At 39.9% G+C, this 20,729-nt stretch overlaps 1 protein-coding gene and 1 long non-coding RNA gene across 2 annotated transcripts; both read right to left on the bottom strand.

Moving 5' to 3' along the window:
- Positions 1-715: 715 nt before the first annotated feature.
- On the bottom strand, positions 716-16,352 carry esyt1a (extended synaptotagmin-like protein 1a). The gene is made up of 31 exons (XM_058643735.1): positions 15,543-16,352; positions 14,624-14,665; positions 12,392-12,526; positions 12,120-12,193; positions 11,961-12,033; positions 11,791-11,880; positions 11,656-11,711; positions 10,711-10,831; positions 10,415-10,591; positions 9,886-9,968; positions 9,666-9,714; positions 9,338-9,427; positions 7,896-7,991; positions 7,736-7,807; positions 7,573-7,659; positions 6,253-6,402; positions 5,805-5,987; positions 5,547-5,723; positions 5,361-5,443; positions 5,221-5,269; positions 5,039-5,128; positions 4,284-4,379; positions 4,056-4,127; positions 3,879-3,965; positions 3,182-3,328; positions 2,778-2,908; positions 2,497-2,592; positions 2,258-2,389; positions 2,055-2,160; positions 1,899-1,948; positions 716-1,806 (listed from the first exon to the last, which is right to left on the bottom strand). The coding sequence occupies exons 1-31, from the start codon at positions 15,870-15,872 to the stop codon at positions 1,779-1,781; spliced, it is 3,252 nt and encodes a 1,083-aa protein (XP_058499718.1). The 5' UTR covers positions 15,873-16,352; the 3' UTR covers positions 716-1,778.
- Positions 16,353-19,158: 2,806 nt separating this feature from the next.
- Positions 19,159-20,496, bottom strand: LOC131468056 (uncharacterized). The gene is made up of 4 exons (XR_009241668.1): positions 20,389-20,496; positions 20,265-20,291; positions 20,019-20,041; positions 19,159-19,484 (listed from the first exon to the last, which is right to left on the bottom strand). It is a non-coding gene; the product is annotated as an uncharacterized LOC131468056 (long non-coding RNA).
- Between the last annotated feature and the right edge of the window lie 233 nt (positions 20,497-20,729).

Here is a 20,729-nt window from a genome sequence, read left to right on the forward strand (position 1 = left end):
AAGTATTCAAAAAGAAAGTGAGGAGTAAGGATTGAGCCATGGTAGATCCGTGGTAGAGCAAGTTGTCTTTCCACTGGAAGGTTGTGGGTTAAATTCCTGGCCCTGCTAGTCTATATATAAGTGTCCCTGGGCAAGACGCTTAACCAAATGTTGAAGCGTGTGAATGGGTGAATGGTAAAACTGTAGCATAAAGCAGCTCAAGACTAGAAAAGCGCTATACAGTATAAATAGAGACCATTACCCACTCCTCTTCTTCTGATTTTATTTGGTAGTAACCAGTAACAAAGATAGTTAAAGGAAATGTAGTGGAATAAAAGTAAAAGTTGCTAGAAATATAAATAACATAGTAAAGTACAGATGCCTGAATTTTGTACTTAAGTACAGTAACAGTTAAAGTATTTGTACTTTGTTACATTACACTTAGTTAGTTCCACTACAGAGTAAAGGAAGTATTATAATATGTACAATGTAAACAGAGTGTAACTAGAATATATGCAGCATGAGCTTATTATGTAAAAGTGTAGGAAGGAAGTTTAAAGGATTTAACACAGTTGTATAGAATAAATGTACATAGACATTGTGCAGTGTACAGTCTAATAAATAATAATAATTATTATTATATTCAGCTGTGTCTTCCTGTTGGCCACTGTACAGTGTTACTATGTCCCTTTTTTCTTTTTTTTACTACACAAAATGAAGCCACACATGCATTGGATCCATGAGAGTGCAAACTTTAATCTATATTTCCGGAAGCTACAAGAAGATGTGTTAAAATTCTGTCAAAGCATAGCAGTTGTTTTCTCCACTTCAGATATTTTAAAACAATATTTCCGTGTCATTGCCACAAGTCAGCGTCTGTACCTTTGTGGCAAAACAACAGTGGCGGTACATGGGTGCCGCTTCACTGCTGTTGCACAGTGTTTTCTCTCCTCTCACAACAATTTAGCTCAAAAAGTAAAATACTAACATCAGCCTGTTGCATATACAAACTACAACTGCCCACAAACACGTACAAACACAAAGAAGCACCAGCGATGTGTTTTTTAGAATCTACAAAGGTTTTCTCTTCATAAAAGCACAGTGATAAAGACTCGGCTTACAGACCTCTGTTTCCAGTGGTAATGTGAGGGTCTAAGGTTTGTTAATAATACTTTGATTTATAAAAGTAACTTTCATAAAGCTCTGGTTGAAACATACAAAACTTCATTTCGAACATAATTCATAAACACTGACAAACTGCACAGTTCTGTAATACTTAAGGCAATGATAAAAACATATATTATGAAAGTAATCTTGGGACATTTTTCTTTTGAAGAGTTTACAAAATAAAATTGAAAAGAATCTCTTTCAGTTGTCTCGGCTGCTGCGAACCTTCAAAACATTGTCATACCTCAGGGTGTTAAACCACAGCATGAGCCCTTTTATAAATAAAATCCAAAGATGACTTGTACATGCTTGTCAACATATAGAAACTTGGTAGGTTGTGCAACATAGTTGCTTCGTTATCAAATATCTATTCAGCCAAAATACTCTACTGAAGAATCTGTCAGAGACAGTGCAGACATGTAGCACAGTTAACACTTCATGGGTGATACGCGAAATGTAAATATTGGTGGACTGTGTTTCTGTGAAGCGCATAAGTCATCTTTTTGTTTTCTTCTTCTTCTTCAGTGATGATGGAAGTTTTCACTTAAGCTGAATATACAAACACACAAGTCACAAATCACAGAAGCAACAGTAATTGTTATATATATATATATCATCAGGCGTTGATTCTTCTAGTTGGTCTCTGCTACCAAATCGTACCTTAACAAAACCCAAAGGACACAATTAGTTGTTCAAATATCATAGTATATAACAATATTTGCACATAAAATGTGGTCAGGTTGAATTATTACCATTGTGTGACACCAGTCTTAAGGTCTATTTGGTCCAAGTCCAGCTGAAACTGAGAGCAACAAGAAAACAAAGACATATTAACCCAGTGATTCATTAAACAGCAAGACTTTATTGTGAACAAGTATGTAGTTTAAGGGGTGAATGATGATATGAACCTTGCCAATAAGCTCCCTCTCTCTGCTCATGAACGAGACACTGTTCTTCACAGAGAGGTCCAGTCTTTTCTGCGTGGACTCCTCAAGAGACAAATCAAAGTCAAACCTATGGAACAGGGAGATTAAAGAAAAATGGGAAAGGTTATTCAGTATCCTTCCATTGTCTCTCCATCACCACAAGGGTCTTATTTGTTTTTTCTCACCTTTCGTTGAACTCTGGGTTGAGGTCTCTCTTCTTAGTGGCAGTTCTCCTCTTGGTTGTGCCTTTTTTATCAGGAAGCAGGATGAAGGAAACATAAGGGTCTGCACCATCCTTGGAGCAGGAAGCCAGGGATCTGTGAGCACATAATCATATTAACATATGAAGGCTGCTCAAGGTAAAAAAGAAAAAAAAAAAAAAAGAAAAAGTGATGTTAAAACTAAAGTAATATCATGAGGAGACCTGCAGGAGTAAATAGTGATGAAAAGCCTGCTCTCTTCTGTGGAGTAGCCCAAGGTGAGCTTCACCTGGCCTTCAGAGTTGACATTTTCACTGGCCCTAAACACACAATAGAGCATATTATTTTGTTTATCATACATAAGCAACACAACAACAATAGGCCAAGGAAAAAACATTAGAAAATCTGTTTTGCAGAAGGAACCTCATTTCTTTACAGAAGAGGCAGTGACTACACAATGGGTCATCGATCCTCGTGTGTGCGTGTGTGTGTGTGTGTGACTCACATGGCGAAGCCGCTTCTGTGTCTGAGGTCAAGATGGGAAGGAACCCATCTGGGGATGATTTCCTCTCCGCCACCATCATTACCTGCATCCCCTGGATCCCTGCGACACACCGCCAGCTGAGTGTCCAGGATCTGGAAATCATCGGCCAACATCACAGATGGAAACCAGCAGCTGGCTATAATCTGGTGTGTTTACATTCCTGGAATGTCCATTAACATGCACTGTCCGTTCCAAGTAAACATCAGACTCCATCAAACTCCAGCTAAACATTAGTTGTTCAAATCTATACAGTCTAATGTTGTAATGTTCAGTTTACTGTGCTGAAAATGATGTTTATTCATACACCTGCTTATTTGTCTGTGGCCAGGGAGGCAAAGACAAAACAACCAGCACAGTGTCTGCACCTTGAATGTGACCTTCAGTAGGATCTGACTCTCAGGGAGAACTCCATCTAAACTGAGCCAGCGGTCCAGCACCAAGCCCGGCTCAGCCAGAACCGTTCTGATAGGAAGAGTCAGGGACCCGAGGCTCTGGCCCCAGCTGTGGGAGAGCTAGACAAAAAAACACACACACACACATTTTAAAAGTTGTATATTTATATTTATTTATATTTATATCTATATGTACATATATATATATATATATACATATAGAAGACATCAAATGAAAGTGAGTGAATAAATTGATTTTTCAGAACTGTACATGCACTTGCTTTTATGTTGTATATGTTGATATTTCCTTTTTCTTTTAGATAACATTTTTATGAATGTTATGGAGGTTTTTTGTCGTGTAAATTTTAATGTAATTTGTCATTCGGATCCTATTAAGTGTGCTGCTGCTTGTCTTGACCAGGACACTCTTGTAAAAGAGATTTTTAATCTCCCAGATACAGAGTAACACTTTACGTTACAGTACAGTAAGGACATGGTCATCGTTTTGGAATTGGGGTGTAATATTATACCAGGAATAAGATTATACTATCTTAAGTCTATCCCACTGGTGACAGTGTGGTAATAAGGAGATGACATTAATATAATTAACATAATACCACCATGTAACTCAAAATATTAGAGAAATACGGACACTATGAAGAACTCTCACCTTAACAACGAGTGTTTCATCTCTGGGATCACGAACCAAAAAATGGAAAGCTTCATCCCATCGAGGAGAAGTGGATCGCTCACAAACCTTTAAAAAAAAGAGCCGACACAAACATTGTGACTTTCGTTTTTTTTGCTGCATTAACGAGCTCAGTGTGAATGCTGTGAGTGATCCTACCTTGGTTTTGTGTGAAACACCTTTGAGGGTAATCTCAGCCCCAGCTTTTGGCTCCTTCCCACTTTTCTTCAACTGTTATATCACACAATGAATAAAAATGAAATCAACAACCTGAAAGTGACCTACATTATATAATCCAGAGCTACTAAAAGACACCAGTGTGTAACTAAAAACACATCACTGCAAACAACAAATAAAACCCCAGGGACTCAATAGATGTGAGCTCACCGGCAGACCGTGGGCACGCTCCACATACACAAACAGCACAGCTGCTGATGGCACAACCTTGTTCTGGTACGACTGCTGCGACTGGTACTGCAAGATCTGTAGGAAACAGGAAATGATGTAACACAGATGGAAATATCTACAAAAAGCAGCCGCACAGAAAAGAGTTATGACTTTACATGTCGCTTTATGAGCGTGAATCACTTTCACAACCCTCGCTGCATGAGTGGTGGATCTTTCCTTTCCAACATTGCAAGTAAACAAGGGGGCGCACAGTTTTTATGGTTTGAATACTGCTGTAATCCTTCCTACACTCCTCTCCTCTCTGCTGGCCTTGTAGCAGCCCATCACATAAAATACACAATACTCCTTCTGTGCAAAAATGCTGAAGTTCTGCTGAAGTTAATATGAGGTTAGACAAACCGAGTGGGTGTCTTATTACTATTGATGTGTGCCCGCCACAAACCTCCATAGGAAAAGTATACGCTCACAGAGGAAAGTCAGTTTAAGCACAAGTAGTTATTTTCAGTAAACCAAAACCTGCAAATAACTACACTTACACTAAAAACACATCTCTCAAGACTACGAGAACTGTAAGTTCTTCACTCTTCCTCTTAAAAAGACACATCACGTTCAATTCTCCAACTTCACCTTGCTTTAAGCAACTCACTATCTCATATTGTGGTTTTTCCCATTTTAAAAATCCTTCCGTGATCTGTATTATGTGTTTTATGGAAATATCTAATAAAATATCCAACCTGCTCCAGTCTGGGTAGGTCAGAGACTCTGGGCAGCCACTCCAGCAGCAGGTGAACTCGGCCTGACTTCACATCGTTTAACGTGTACCACTGAAACGCAGAGATGTTATTGTGTTTTAACGTTATTATGCTTAACCATTTAATTATATGACGCCATCATTTCAATTATTTGTCACACACACCGTATCGATGAATTGCGCACTGATGATATCTCGCAGGCTCAGCTTAAACCTGTAAGGACCAAACTCTATTAACTTTTTGTCCTCCTTATAAATGACACATTCTCAGCTGTGAAAGTTTGATTTTTAACGTTGGCACGAACCGTCCGAGGAAGTCATCCTGATCAATGTCCTTGTCAAACAACTCAAACTGGATCTCCTGACCAGGAAGCTGTGTCAAAATCACCTAAATGATAAGAAAGGAAAAAGGATAGATTACATCTAACCCAAGACCTGATGATTTCATCAGATAACAGCAAGAACAAACAACTTTAGTAATAAGGTAATACCTCGTAGAGCTCATTCCAGATGGGATTGAGGTTCTCTTTGATGGTGTGGCTGCGGAAGGTGATACCTGCCACACGGATCTTGACATAGGGGTCACTCTTTCCCTTCACCATGCCGCCCATGAAGTTGTCCTTGGCGATCAGGTTTTGGGCTTCCACCAAATGAATGCGCAGCACTCCCTGAGAGGAAATGAGGAAAGTTACACAGGTGCATGTTTTAGATTAGACCGAGTGCCGACCGCCACGGTAAGTGTTCTTCACCTCAGTTGCAAACTCTGGGTCAGGCGTAGTGTGCTGTGGTCGTGCTGGCTGAGGTTTGCCTAACCCACCGGGTCCCATGGGGTTCAGTTCAGATGTAATTCCACCCAGACCCAATCCAGATCCAGAGGATGAGGGCCGAGGAGACGGAGTTGTGGGCGTGGCATCGTCACTTAGCCACAAAACCTGGTGGGAGGCAAAAAGGGAGCTTATGGTGAGAAGATATCGACCAGTTGTATCGAGAGAGTGGATAACATTCAGTGTGTTTCTGGTACTAAAAATAAGCCTTTTTATTTCAGGATAAACAGAGAAGACGAAGTTTCTCTGTTTTTATGACGACCACATGTTCTGAAAAGAAGCAGAAAGACTCGCCGATGACACACAGACATTTCAGCTGGGCTTAATTATTGGCTACACGGCACACACGGAGGTCGAACTGTTAAATACCGACCCTTAGCACAACTTTGATGTAGATGCGGCTGCCTAGTCCTGCATTGTCCAGCTGGAACCATTGGTCCATGGTGAGATCAGGAGTATCCAGAATGCGGGTCAGAGGGATGGTCAGATTTCCCAGGGACAGAGTGCGATCGTCATCTTTGACCTAATTGAAAATGAAAACTGAGTTACAATGAAAACCAGCAAAAAAAAAAAGGCAAAACTCATGAATGGAAAGGACCGCAAATTGAGTTAAAAATGAAAAGAAAAGAGGAATGTACAAAACAAACTGTGATTTACAGAGAAATAACAGGGACTTATTTTAATAATTGGAAAAAAAAATCTACTTTACTGTGAAATCTGAAGCCTAAATTTATCCGAGTAACACAACAAAGAATAAGAGAAAGCTAATCACACTGGGAGTAAACTTCACTGGTGTATTTCAATCAATCAATCAATCAATCTAACTTCATTTATATAGCATTTATATAGGCAACGCAACACAAAGTGCTTCACAGGATAAAAACATAATCAAAGAAAGCTAATCACCCCCCACCCAACAACGACAAATGGCCGGGTTTTATGTACAAAACAGCAATGGAGAATTGAAGAAGTGAGGAAAAGAACATAGGAAAGGAAGTAAGGAAGAGAGGAAACGCTATCATGGAAATGGAACTCACAAGCAGCCGCGAGGGAAAACATTGGAGACTAAAATATTAATGGGTGACGGGAGATAAAAGAAGGTAAAAGACACATTGAACATTCTCTGCTACCATAAGAACAGAAAGAGGCCTTACAGAACGTTCTGGTTCTTACTTTGGGTATAAATAAAAGACTGCTACCTGAACTTCGATGATTCATTCTTTAAAAGCAAATCTGATAAATAAGTGGGGCTTAGGCCAAGTAGCTATAGCTGAGCTTTTTTCTTCTAAGAGCCTTACAGTAATCCAGTCTCCAAGTAATAAAAGCATGGATTAGTGTCTCTATGTGGGCCGGAAGAAAGAGTCAGCAGATAAAAAGCAGTTTTTTTGTTGTTGTTTTTCAAAATCTGAATCTAAAATGACACCAATGTTTCTGACTTGTTTGGCTGGATTTAGTGCTAGTGACTTTTAGTGAAGTTTAAACCTAGTTTCTTAGTTTCCCCATCTATAGTTTTATGTCTAAAATGCAGTAAAAAAGGGCATCAATGGGCACCCAGGAGACTGATGCCATGCCTACTGATGACGTTACCGAGAGGTAACATGTAGATGTTAAAAAGCGTGGAACCTAAAATTGAGCCTTGGGGAACACCACAATTTAATTTACAACAAAAATCATTGTTTGTCTAATAACTTACTTGAACTTCAATGTCTTGTTTGCGAGGGTCTTGAATAAAGAAAGTAAAAGCTTCCTCCCACACAGGACTGTTGGTCCCATAACAAGTCTGCAGATGAAAGAGAAACATGTTTATCATGTTTGGTTTGATTTGAAGACTTTGAAGAATTTTGCTTAATTCTTACCTTGCTCTCTTTAGTTGTATCCTGAATGGAAATTTGCACTATTGGACTGGGGTCCTTATTACCTTTTCTCATCTACAGCACATAAAATACATCAATGTGGTTAATGAATGAACATTGAACATACACCACATCACTGAAGGTCAAGTAGCTGTTTTCTTACAGGAAGACTGTGCGCTTGGTCGAGATAGAGGACTAAGACGGCAGCAGATGGAGGATCAGCTGTCTTACTGGTCAGATTCTGGTTCTTCTGAATCACCTGAAACAGATGGAGGCAAAGAACTAGGTGAACCAGATGAAGTAGAACCCCAAAAACTCAAAACCAAAACAGTAACCACTGACAACTTTACAGGACTATTTCAACTGCGTTTAATCTTTATAGGGTCAGAAATGTGTTTCATTCCAGCTGTGTGACAGACTTTGCGTTATATTTTTTTGTGTTATTTCATGTTTTATGTTGTCAGTCTATGCCTCACTGGTGATTATCACTTTTATGATTTTCAATCGTAAGGTTTTTCTGATTGAATAAAAAAACAACTATAAATAATGAAAAATAATGATGAATAAGAAATGTTGACTCACAGGGAAAAATATGACTTGTTATGGCCAGTTTGTTCAAATGAAAATGTTATTTAGAACACAAATAAATCTGAAACCTTGAAATAGAAATGACACGTCTAACATCTATTCCATCTAACATTACTCTTTTCCACCTGACAATCTTGTACATGACCTGACATGGTCAGAAAACCGTGAGACTCCTCACTTCTCGTGTCCAACAGCATCGCTAGACTCAAGTCAACGGCTGTGTGGCAAAAGTCCCTTAAAGGCAAACACTATTAATACAATTCAATGTCACCGCCTAATATCATACACCGATCAGTAAACATGAATCAGGAAGTGTTATTAACACCAATCAGCAAATTACTACTAACAATGCAAATAATAACTACTCAAACGTCAAAATTCTTCAAGTCAAACAAATCATGAAGTTAATATCATTGCAAATATGACATAGGCATATGGCGCATACAGAAAATAAGCTTGTTTCCTTTCTCTCTCTGCTGTTTCACTATGACATAAAGACAAGATACCACAAAGTATAGTACAAATAATGATCTGATAATTATCGGTGCATCAATCTGTCCAAAACAAGCACCAATGGCAATTCTGTTACAATCAACGTAACCTTTAATGTAACACCCCCTACAGGTAATCACTACTCACTACCTTCCTGCTCAAACTGGCTCCACATAACTTCATCACACCTAAGTTTACGATTTCTCCCCCCAGGATAGACTCTCCCACCCCTTGTCTCTTCACCTTGTACTCCTCAGGACAAACAGAACCTCCCTCTTCTAGAACAACAGATCGTAACTTAACTTAATTGCCCACATCAACCCATCCCAAGCTCCACTTAAAATATCACATCTCACTCTCTCTCTCTGTTCTTTGCTCATTTGCCCACTGACACTTCTCTGCTGCCCCACCGTGCTTGGAAATCCTCTGCAGATGCTTGAATTAAACTCCACAGTAAGACAACCTGTTGCAGCCGTGCGTCACCTGGTCGATCTACTGAGTACTACATATTAGCAGCAGACTAACCTCACTCAGTCTGTCAGCAGAGGACAGCAGAGAGAGCCATTCCAGTCGGAGGTGCACGCTGCCAGATGGGACGTCCTTCAGAGTGAACCACTGTGCACAAAAACAGGAGGCGTATCAAACACATTTTTTTCTTTGGACAGGATGCCAGGGTTGCAGACGTGAGATCAGAGCAGATCACGAGGAGGCACAAGGGATCTGGGGAGTCACATGCTACCAGAGGAAACTGCACTCTGACTTTAATATTTTCCTGGACAATAATAACACTTGTGTTAGCTGCTGGTTATTTCATTGGAGAAAAATCTAAATACTGGATACTAGTGCCACTTACATCGTCTACAACCCGGGCCTTTTTCACAATGTCGAAATCCACCTTTACCCTGAAAGAGAGAGAGGTAGAGAGAGGCAGGGAGACAATTAACAAAGCCATAAATCGAAGAGATCAGAGAATCAAAATCCAAAAAGAATTATGGCCCAGTGCGTCAGAGAGCGGAGATGAAAATGACGTGAAAAGCACACAGAGACAAGGTAAATGAGAATGAATAAGCTACCTCCCCAGGAAGTCATCCTGGTCTGGGTCTTTGTCAAATACTTCCACTTCCAACTCCTGACCAGGTACTTCATGGACAATCACCTGACACACACAAATACACAATACATACAACAAATGTACAAATATAGATACATACACACACAACACAAGAACACAAGGGCATGCGTACAGAACCACAAGGACGAGAACTTTTTACTTGTGTGCTCAGTCAATTTAAAAAACTTTTCTATAAAGCACATTCACAAAGTAAAGACAAATGTGACCCTGAGAAAACAGTTTTTGCAAGAACTGCTTATCTTGGAAACAGTGGCTTCCTGTCAGCAGAGATGTAGATAAAATCCCCACAAAACTGTTTATCTCAAATTGCCAGTGAAATATTTACTTCTAATGACACACCGAGCTCTAACTTACAGCACACAAACTGGTGGGAAGTGCAGCACTTGAATTAAGTAGAATACGATAACTCTTTTCTTTGTTTTTAGCTCAGCTTCAGCTCCATGCTCGTCCATTTCCCCGGTCCCTCTCACCTCATACATCTCCCTCCACTGGGGGTTCAGGTTGCTGTCTACGTGATGAGACGTGAAGATCTGGGTTCCTACGCGCAAAACGGCGTATGGATCCGATTTCCCATCGATTAGGCCTTTGATGACTGTATCCTTAGCAGTCAGGTCCTCGGCCTCCAGCAGATGGATACGCACAACTCCCTAGCATGCGCACAGGAGAACACACGCATGCACAGACACACTGAAGATGTCAAATCGTGTTTTTTTTTTTTTAAAACACACTGTGAATTTTGCGGTTTGACTTTTAGGCAGTTTGTTACCCTTGGGAGAGGGGAGCGGAGCTGTGCCACGTGTAGGTCAGTCACCAGGGGAACAGTGAGGCGATTGGGGAGCACCAGGTGGGAGGCTATGGCATCCATTATCATAGTGTCCGACATGGCACTGCAAATGAATGCGAGATTGGTGTTTGCAGAAAAACCACATGAGTATGTGTGAATAGTATATTCAGGTTAACAGCAACAGAAACAACAGGAAGCACCCAGGACATGAAGATAAGACATTTCTCAACTAAAGTATTACCAGAGAGAAGCGATGTGTCAACTTCACCTCAGTGTGACATTTTTGCATGAACATTTAACAGCCCCAGGCTTCTTCAAAATGTCTTTTCTAAAACAGCCAGAAATGCTGGACTTCTATGAACCCTTAGTGCTCATGCGGCACGGATTGGTGCTGCAGGTGCACTCTAGGTACGTTGCTGTCGTGTGTGTGTGTGTGTATGTCTATAGGTCACATCTTCATGCTTTCCAAAAAGCATTTTTTTGTCCTTTTATGTGTTGTTGAGTCAAAGTTATGATTAATTTCATATCGCATAGTAGGGGAGTAATTGATAATTGTGCAGGAGTCACAAAACAGACTGTTTTTGCTTTCTATTGTTGTTCATGTAAAAAAAATGAACCCCTCACAAATTTACTAGTACTTTTTGCTCAGGTGTGTTATATAGTTGGCGAAAATTAAAACATAATAATAATTTCATCAGATTGCCTGGGTTGTGCCTTAGAGCCTCTGCATATACGTTTTAACATAGTCATCAGCAGAAGGGAGACTCCCTGCTGTGTGGTGAGGAATGAACTACTCCAGGCTGGTGACAGTATTTAGGATTAAGGTTTTCTGGATTTCTGTGGTATTTGTTAAAGAAAAAAAAAAGCAGAAATGGAGGATATTTGGGGAAACCTGTGATTATCATGTGCTTTATCACATCAACTCACTTCAGCCCAGGAATATCCAGCAGGTTGGTCAGCCCAGTCCAGTTGATGTCCAGTTTCTACATGTGTGAAGATGCAAATAATGTTACATGGATAAGTGCCTTTAAAATTTAGATTCAAAAAAGAAAAACCACTCACAGGTCTGCGAATGAAGAACATGGTGATGGCTCCGACAAGAGGTACATCTCCGATCAGAGGCTCAAGGATCACGCGCAGCTTCCCGTGGAGCTACAAAGAAGAAAGTTCAACAGTAAGATTCTGCTTTCAGCCCAACGACGACAACTAGAGACATAAAGAATGTCTTATACTTGGATTCCTTTCACTCCCGCTTTGCAGAAGTACTTCTTGATTTCAACATTGATCTCGACGTCGCCAGCATAGCTGCAAGAGAAGAGCAGTGACAAGTCAGGAGACACACGTTCAACCAAGGTGAATCTTCAGGTCATGACTTAGTTGCGATGCATTACCTCAGGTATAAATCCAACATGACTTGTCTGTTGTCATGTTCAGTGTGAGCCTTTACACCAACCACCTTCAAAGCCTGTGAACACAGCAGCTGCTTTTATAACAAAGCAAACAAGGCTGGCAGAGGCATCGGCAAAGATTAACACAGAGGAAAAGGGAGAGGAGCGTGGCACTTCCAGACTCACAGAAATATTACAGCAGATGTCACCTGTTTTCTCCATCGTGGAACATTTACAGAATACATTGCCGCTTTTAGGACAGACCATCCTCGTACCTTGTCTCCTATGTTGACCTTGGTGAAGCTGAGAGTCTGCAAATGGATACTGGACGCACGGATTGCAGGAGCAATAGTTCCCACCAGCAGCTTCTCCAGATACTGACCAATGAAGGGCCAAGCCTGCTGCAGGATCTGCGTGACAGAGTAAATTTTTTAGACACTCAGTGCTTTGTTACATTGAGTGGTCATGAAACAATTACACATGAAATGCAGAGAAATCGTCACTATGCAACTAGAATTTGAACAGAAGCTATTTGCAAAAAAAAAAAAGCAGAACACTGAACACAAGACAACAAATAAGAATTGACAGAGAGAAATTGCATGACCTTTTTAAAAGCCTCACCACAGTGTGCCTTGTGGCTGACACGTGTTTCCTGGATGGTTTAAGAAAAAACATCTGCTAGAAGATTTCAATTTGAATTGACATATAGCAAAAAAAGATAGCAAAATTCACTGTGTCAAATGTCGGTAAAAGCAGTGTTGTAATGTAACAGTAGTACAAATACTTTGTTAATGTACAAAATTCACGTATCTGTACTTTACTTTGGTATTTTTATTTCTAGCAACTTTTACTTTTACTCGACGACAATTCCTCTAACTATCGTTGTTACTTGTTACTACCAAATAAAATCAGAAGAAGAGTTGGTAATGCTCTGCATTTATATAGAGCTTTTCTAGTCTTGATGAGCTGCTTTACACTATGGTTTTGCCATTCACACGCTTCAACATGAGGTTAAGGGTCATGCTCAAGGAGACATATAGACGAGCAGAGCCAGGAATTGAACCCACAGCCTTCCAGTTGAAAGACAACTCGCCCTACCACTGAGCTACCATGGCTCAATCTTAGTACATTTTATATCAGAAAATGGCTCTTGATACTTAAGCACAGTAAATATCATATACTTTAACACTGTTACTTAAGTAATATTATTTAAAAACTGACTTCTACCAAAGTCATTTTCTGGTAAAATACTCAAGTATCCCATTTAGGTGCAAGATAAGAACATTCTGTATACGATACAAAAAAGCTGTCAAAACAACAGAGTGCAATTTTGTAAAAAGACTATCAAACTAATATTAGTACCTGTAATACTCAAGTCTGTGATATCCAATATATATAATATCCGATATTGGACACAAAGAAGTGGTCTCATTACTGAGCCTCATTATTTTCCAATGGTTCAGGTAAAGTGAGTCTGTATTTAAATGTTATTACCCCACGCAGCCTCGCACCTGTGTTAGCTTCAGCATCTCAGTGTGAGGCAGCCAGTGCGGTCAGACACTGTTTACCAGTCCCCTGACCTCCACCTCCACCTCCACCTCCACCAGTCATGAGACTGAGCAAGCTCATTAACTCCAGCTACATCTGTTATTTATGACACAATTATGAACATGCAGTTAAGTCATTCTTAAGTGCAGCTTCTTGCAGGTTCTAGCACCCATTACTTCCTGCTGTTATCAGCTTTATTTCTCTGCAGGCTCACATTTCTGTGGTTGAAAACATTTTTAAGACTGATAAATGTTGGTCTGAGTGCGAGCAGTCGGGTCACATGTCAGGAAGCCCACAGCACAGAAATGGGCTTGTTGAAGAACGAGCCCAGCAAATTGCAATCCCACAATGTGGGCGTCTGTCACTGAGTTCATGACAGTTTTTCGTCCACAAGGGCATTTTGCGTTATTAGTATTCACGTCCATGCTTCCCTCATGCGTATGGGAAGTTACTGTTCCGCCAAAGAGATATGATGGTATGATATGATCCGCTCTCCCTGCCTCGTAATTACACCGGTAGATTATCTGCTTTGATGGAGAGGCTGCAAAGGTGGGTGGGTCACTTTGAGCCCACACACAAGTGTGTTTCATCTTTGTATTCAAATGTGAGCCATTAAACGACTGTTGGGAGTAACTCTAACTCCTTGTTATTATGATTACATTATACATTATGATTCTTTGTAATCTTCAACTTTTGAAGATTTTGAAGATGGCATTTCCTCCATCAAGCAAATACCTTTAAGTACATATAAAAGGCTTATTCTAAGGCTAGGAAAAACAATAATGTGTTCATCTTAAGGCGGTTTTACTCTGATATAAATATACTTATGGTTACTATATTCAATCCCTGCCAATAAACGCTCTTTTAATGTTTCACACTGGACCTTGAAGTATAAGCAGTGTCAAACAGAAAATATAGGTTCCCGACGCTAAAAACATAAAGCTGCGGCGCACACGTACCTTATTCAGCCACTCGACCTTTTCCACGTCGGGAAAGTTGACCTGTGGACAAGTCATACGGGTAAGGCATGAACTCAAATATGACACGGTCATGTAAAATCACGTCCAACCATGAGAAGAGTAAGTAAAATATGTGAGCGTGTTTTCATGGGCATGTGGAATATACTTTGGTTTCAAACAGGAGGATTTCTGACCGTATATTCTTAAATCTACATTGTGGAGTAAAAACTGCAAACACAAATGATCTCGGCTGTTTTCCAGTATCAAATCAGTTCACATTTGGTAACGTTAGGGCACCAACAACCACAAGACCTTAAGACTTCGTATGAGGTCAATCTTCTAAAAGCACACATTCTTTCTACATTCTCTCTCCCTCTCTCTCCAGATATGGTGGCCTTGCCTCTGCCCTGCTTTGCTCTGAAGGATGTTCATGAGTCATCAGGTTCTAGGACCAAAACAGGCAGTGTAATGAAAATGGAGAAGGGAAACCAACACACAGTATCGCTGCTGTTCTTAGATCAACTGTCATTCTAGTATAGATCAGCATTTCTTTAGTGTACGGTATATAGTCTCATCCACACACCATGACGATCTCACCCTCCATGTGAAATCACATTAGTCTGTAGCAGCATACACTTCTAGCCCAGTCACTGAGACCTGCATGCATCATGAACACACATCCATTCCACCTGAGTATTGCCATATTGTCTGTCGTCTTTGTGCACCAGTGAATTCACGTTATGTGAGCAAATAGCCTGAACAGTAAATAACACCTGATTTACACATCGCTGTCGTGAAAAGCAGTTTGAGATGCAGCTTTAAGAGAAAAGCTGACAGCTGTGACAGATGTGACATGGGGATTGTCCACATACTGCAGAGTGGTCAGTGTCAGTGTCAGTGTCATGCTGCAGGTCCTTACCCAGGGAGGCAAATCCCTTTTAGCCCTGAAAACCTTCTCAGTGGTGAACTCCTTCTCGTTCTCCAGGAGGTACATGGCAGATTTGAGCCTGGCCATTTTCTCCAGTCGACTGTGTGTCCATCCCATGTAGATCATCAGGGCGAGCAGGACCACACTGATGCTGAAGCCATAGTACCCAGCCAGGTAGACGGGCAGGAGCGCGCCCAGGCATTTTCCAAACGACCACAGCACACTGACGGCGCGTTCACCGGGGAGCTGGTGGTCCGCTGAGGCCGGGGCTGTCACCACTGTGTCCCCGCTCATGCCTCGCTCTGCAGCTGCGGTTGACATCGCTAAGATCCGCTTGATATCACCGGGTCGACCTGGCCTTCTACTGTTTCCCTCTGCTTCTGTGGCGGAGTGAGCGCCTCTGAGGACTCACCACCGATTCATGGAGGACACCATCACCGATAAACTTTCGATCGATTAATACATGGTCTCACGGGCTGTCTTCGCTGTCCTCACGGGGGACTAATCCGTTCTTCACGAGAAGCTCCTCTCTCGCAGGAGACACGCAGAGACAGAGAGCGGGGGGCGGGGCTCTGCTGGAAAAACCCTCCTTCACATGAAATCCTGCATAAACAAAAACCCCACTAACTTGTGGCGTCTTGCAGGGACTCGGGCTGAGCGTGTTACACTGAGCCAATGTATGTATGTCCAGAGGCCACGTTTTAATATATCACCGTCATCATCATCATCATCACCATCATGAAAAGTATGCAGCCTCTATGCGCCAAAAAAAACGTGGGAAAAAAGAAGCCACCGACTGAAGCCGTTATCTTTAATCATTCTGTGTGCGCAAGCGCCAATGTCCACTGCAGAGACTGTGAAAGCGCCAACAGGCAGGTGTCACGTGTGGAAGGCCATGTCAATAAAGAAACTGAAGCCTTGATCGTTAAAAAACAACAACAAAAATAGCCAAAAAAAACACCAACATAGTTATGGGATAAAGTCATAATAACGATGAGATAAAAAAAAAAAAGTAAAATAGAAGTCATGATTGTGACATAACTGGGACATAAAAAGTCACATAATATGAGATGAATGTCAAAATTGTGAAATAAAAAGGTGTTATTATGCGATAAAGTAATAACTGTGAGATTAAAAAGTCACAATTATAAGATAAAAACATATAACTGTGAAATTAAAAAAGTCATAACTGAGATTTAGCTGGAACTGTGACATAAAAAGTCATAATTATGGGATAAAAAAGACAAGACCATGAGATACAAATTCATAATTATTATGATATCAAAGCCATAACTCATACACCCATAAATTAAAAAAAAGTTGAGATAAACAGTCATTGATTGTGAGATCAAAAGACATAAGTCTGAATCAAGTGTCATGATCAAAGATGAAATGCTGTAATCATGAGAAATAAATCCAAAACTGTGAGAATAAATGAATAATTATGACACAACTGTGACATAAAAAGTCACATAACATGAGAGAAAAAATAAATAAATAAATGTGAGATAAATGTTGTGATTATGAGATAAAAACCCAAAGCTGTGTACTGAGGTTTAGTTGTAACTGACATAAAAAGTCATAATAATGGGATAAACAGACAAGACCATGAGATACAAAGTCATAATAATTATATCTGAGATAAAAGTAAAAAATGTTGAGAAAAACAGTCATGATTGTGAGATCAGGACTATAACTGTGAGATCAAACGTCATGATTGTGAGATAAAATGCTGTAATTACGAGACATAAATCCAATATTATGAGAATACATGTATAATTATGACACAGCTGTGACATAATGTCACATAACATGAGATAATTGTGAGATAAAAACCCATAACTGTCAAATACAAAAAGTCGTAACTGACGTTTAGTTTTAAGTGTGACATAAAAAAGTAATAAATGACACAAAATCATCAATTTCAATCATGTATTTCATGGTTACCACAGAATTCTGACTTTACGTCTTATAAAATATTACCTCACAACTATTTTACTACTTCTTATTTATTTTAGCTTTACCTCTCATAGATGTGTGTCATACATTTGACTTAAGAGTGAATGTTTTAATTACCAAGGATGTTTTTAAAGGAGCTTCTATATGTATCAGTGTGACAGCTGGTGTTTACTTTTTAGCACAGAGCACCTGAGTGAGTCGTGACACCACTACATTATGTTGTAACAACCACAAGGTTTGTGTTCCACGTAAAGTTAAACCCTAGGTAAAGTGAACACTTTCAGCCTAACAAAACAGAGTTTGTCAACCAGGTGGTTTTTCACTGACACTAAAAAATTGTTCCACGGTTACCAGGCTACAGACGGTTAGCCGTGGGTCTATTTGCTCAGTTTAATCATCCTTTATGTAAACAGTTACAAATGCACCTAGTCAAGCAACAATAACCAGATCCTACTACAGTGAAGCCACAATGTGTAACAGGCCCGTAGCACAGGCTTCGTAAAGAGTAACACGCAAAGAAACCAAAGGCAGTAAATTCATTAATTGGCCCACACTTAAAACATCTGTTTCATCTATGCTTTCACCATTCTGTCTCTATGACTTGGTAACGGACTACATTTTGACATGTGGGGTTATGCTATATATGTTATATTACTGTGTAGTCCAACAATATTGAACAGCTGTCATTCTTTTACAAATGTACTGACATTTATAATGAAATCTTAACAGAAACAGTAAAAGCATGAAACTTAACTTGTGAAAACAAAAGTTTAGTCGAGGGAAGGAGTGGCGATAGCGAAATGACTCTCATCTGTGATATTGTGAGAAAAGTGATGAAGCAAGCCCACTTGCAGTTTGACTTTGCCAATAACATGATTGTTTACTTGGATTTACAATCAATAGAGCAAATATTTAAGTCACCAAAAAAAGCATGAAGAGATCTCTGAAGAAACATTTTTTGTAATAACTATTCTACAAATAATGAATATGTAAAATGCTGACAAGCTTTGGAAAGGCAGACACTGCAGCTTCAATGTTATTTTAAGCAAACGTTTTTTTTTTAACTGCCGTTTTTGGGTATATCCGTAACTGTGAGAACATCACCACCTACTGGGAAGATTTACACAAAATGAATGGCATTTTCTTCCATTACTACTTAAAGTGCTGCAAAGCTTGTGTGAAAAACGAGATTATACCTCCACATACAGAGAACATTTCTGTGTATGGACACATCTGCAGTTTCCCATAACACATTACATTGCTTGGTTTTCTTGTTCCGTAAGTGCCTTTGTCAGACATCGTTTACTATATTATTCTGCAATTTATTAATTAAAATTAAATACCTAGTTCCAATTTCTTTCTGATATTATACAAAAGGGCATGTTATGAACACTAAAGTTGTCATTTATGATTGCTAAGGACTACGTGGATGTCTTTAAAGCTTAAAATTTAGCATTGCAGTGAGACAACACACCTACCCTAGTCATAGGCTGTAGATAAAAACTGAGATGCATTTAATTACATTTTCCCACTACTCCACTTATAACTGCAACCCATGCAGGTTGTTTATTAACTGTGCGCAACAATCAGCAACAAAGAGCCTGAACACTCCGAGACCCCTGAAGTCAAAGCAACTAAACGGAACAACTTTTCTTTTTTTAAACCAAAACCTTTTAATCACAGGATAAACAAAAAAACAAATGATAAAAGTTGAGGAACAAAGAGTCCAGAATGTCCCAGAGAAAAAGTCTGACACATTGCGGGTCTTGGATCAGCTTGGTGGCATCAAACAGCTGCTGCTGCGCTGCATCAGGTTGATTTGGACACCACTGGTCTCAGACTCCACACTGGGAGGGTCCTGGGTCTCCGGCTGTGCTCGTCGGCCAAGCTGATGGCAATGGATGACGTCACAGCAGAGACAGAGACACATTTTACTTGGACCTCTGCCTCATCTTTCTCCTTTTGCGCTTCAGCCTAAAAATGACAGAAATAAAAAAAAAAAGGCAGTGAGACTTTACACTAAGATTAGCCAATGTCTACCGTTTAAATTACAGAAAATAAATGATTGAACAAAATGACGATACGTCAAGTTTCAACATATCAAAGCCGTATGCAACAGCAATAACCCATTTAAAAATCAATGCAACAGTAACATAATACGAATTTCTTAAAGCCCTGAGTAACACGGCAAGATTATCAGACATATAAGCACAACGAATGTCAGACTTAAAATTGATTTTACCTCAAGTTCAATTTACATATTTAAATTTAGCAAATCTGAGGTAAAACAGCAACTACATGCAGTATCTCAAAGTGCAAACTGATATTGAACATGTAGAAAAACATCATTTTATTGCCGTGTAGATTAATTTGACACGTGACTACCATAATTTACTTTGATAGAACTAGACATTTATACATTAGTATCAAGTTTATGCAAGGGTTTGATATATTTCAGTGTATTATTGAAAAACAGAATTACTGACTTAAGGCCATGCACCATCTTACCTGCGCATGCGCTTCTTTCGCCACTGCGGAAGACAAAAACAACGTTAAATTGCTTCATTATAAATGTGAATATACATGACATTTAAACATACGCAGGGTTTGTTATGACATTACACAACTGGTAAAGCACAGTCTATCGGGAAATAATGGGCGTGCTGTTTCAGCCCATCGACTTGCTAACGAGCTAACGAATGTTAGCTCTACTCGAAACAAACTTTCTGGAAAATACGAACACGAAACACAAACCTTAGCTCTCATGTCGGACAGGGAAGGCTGTGAACAGAGGAGAGAATGTCGTGTATTAGGTCGATTAGTTTTAAAACAGGAAGATTGACTCGGATTCTGATGCGGACAGCGAGTTCACACTTACCAACCGCTAAAGCACCGTGTCCCCGAAGAACGTCATATCCCGGCGACGCCCGTTTTATAGGGAGTGCTACGTCACGAGTTTTACAGAACATAAACGCCTGACAGAAAATACGTTATGTGTGCCATATTTGACTTTTAGGTTAAAGTCAAATATAAAAAGGTAACAAACGTCACAAACTGCTACTATAGTCGACTTCAAGATATGACACCTTGTCATGGTGGCTCTGTTGGTTTTTGGTCACTCATCTTGTGAACTGTTGTTTACCCTCCCGTGGTCCATATATTTCATTACCAAATACAAGAATAAATTGAAGAACAGGAGTATGACTTCCTGTATATAAC

Source organism: Solea solea, chromosome 11 (genome assembly GCF_958295425.1).
Source record: "Solea solea chromosome 11, fSolSol10.1, whole genome shotgun sequence".
In the NCBI taxonomy this organism is placed as follows: domain Eukaryota; kingdom Metazoa; phylum Chordata; class Actinopteri; order Pleuronectiformes; family Soleidae; genus Solea; species Solea solea.

Bases quoted from the DNA above. Each gene is read 5' to 3' on its own strand.
- esyt1a (XM_058643735.1), bottom strand. From the start codon at position 15,872: ATGTCAACCGCAGCTGCAGAGCGAGGCATGAGCGGGGACACAGTGGTG. The intron at 7,992-9,337 runs GTTAGTCTGCTG...CATCTGTTTCAG, and splicing joins CTGCTGACAGACTGAGTGAG to GTGATTCAGAAGAACCAGAA. The intron at 3,966-4,055 runs GTAGGATCACTC...TTTTTTTTAAAG, and splicing joins GTGTTTCACACAAAACCAAG to GTTTGTGAGCGATCCACTTC.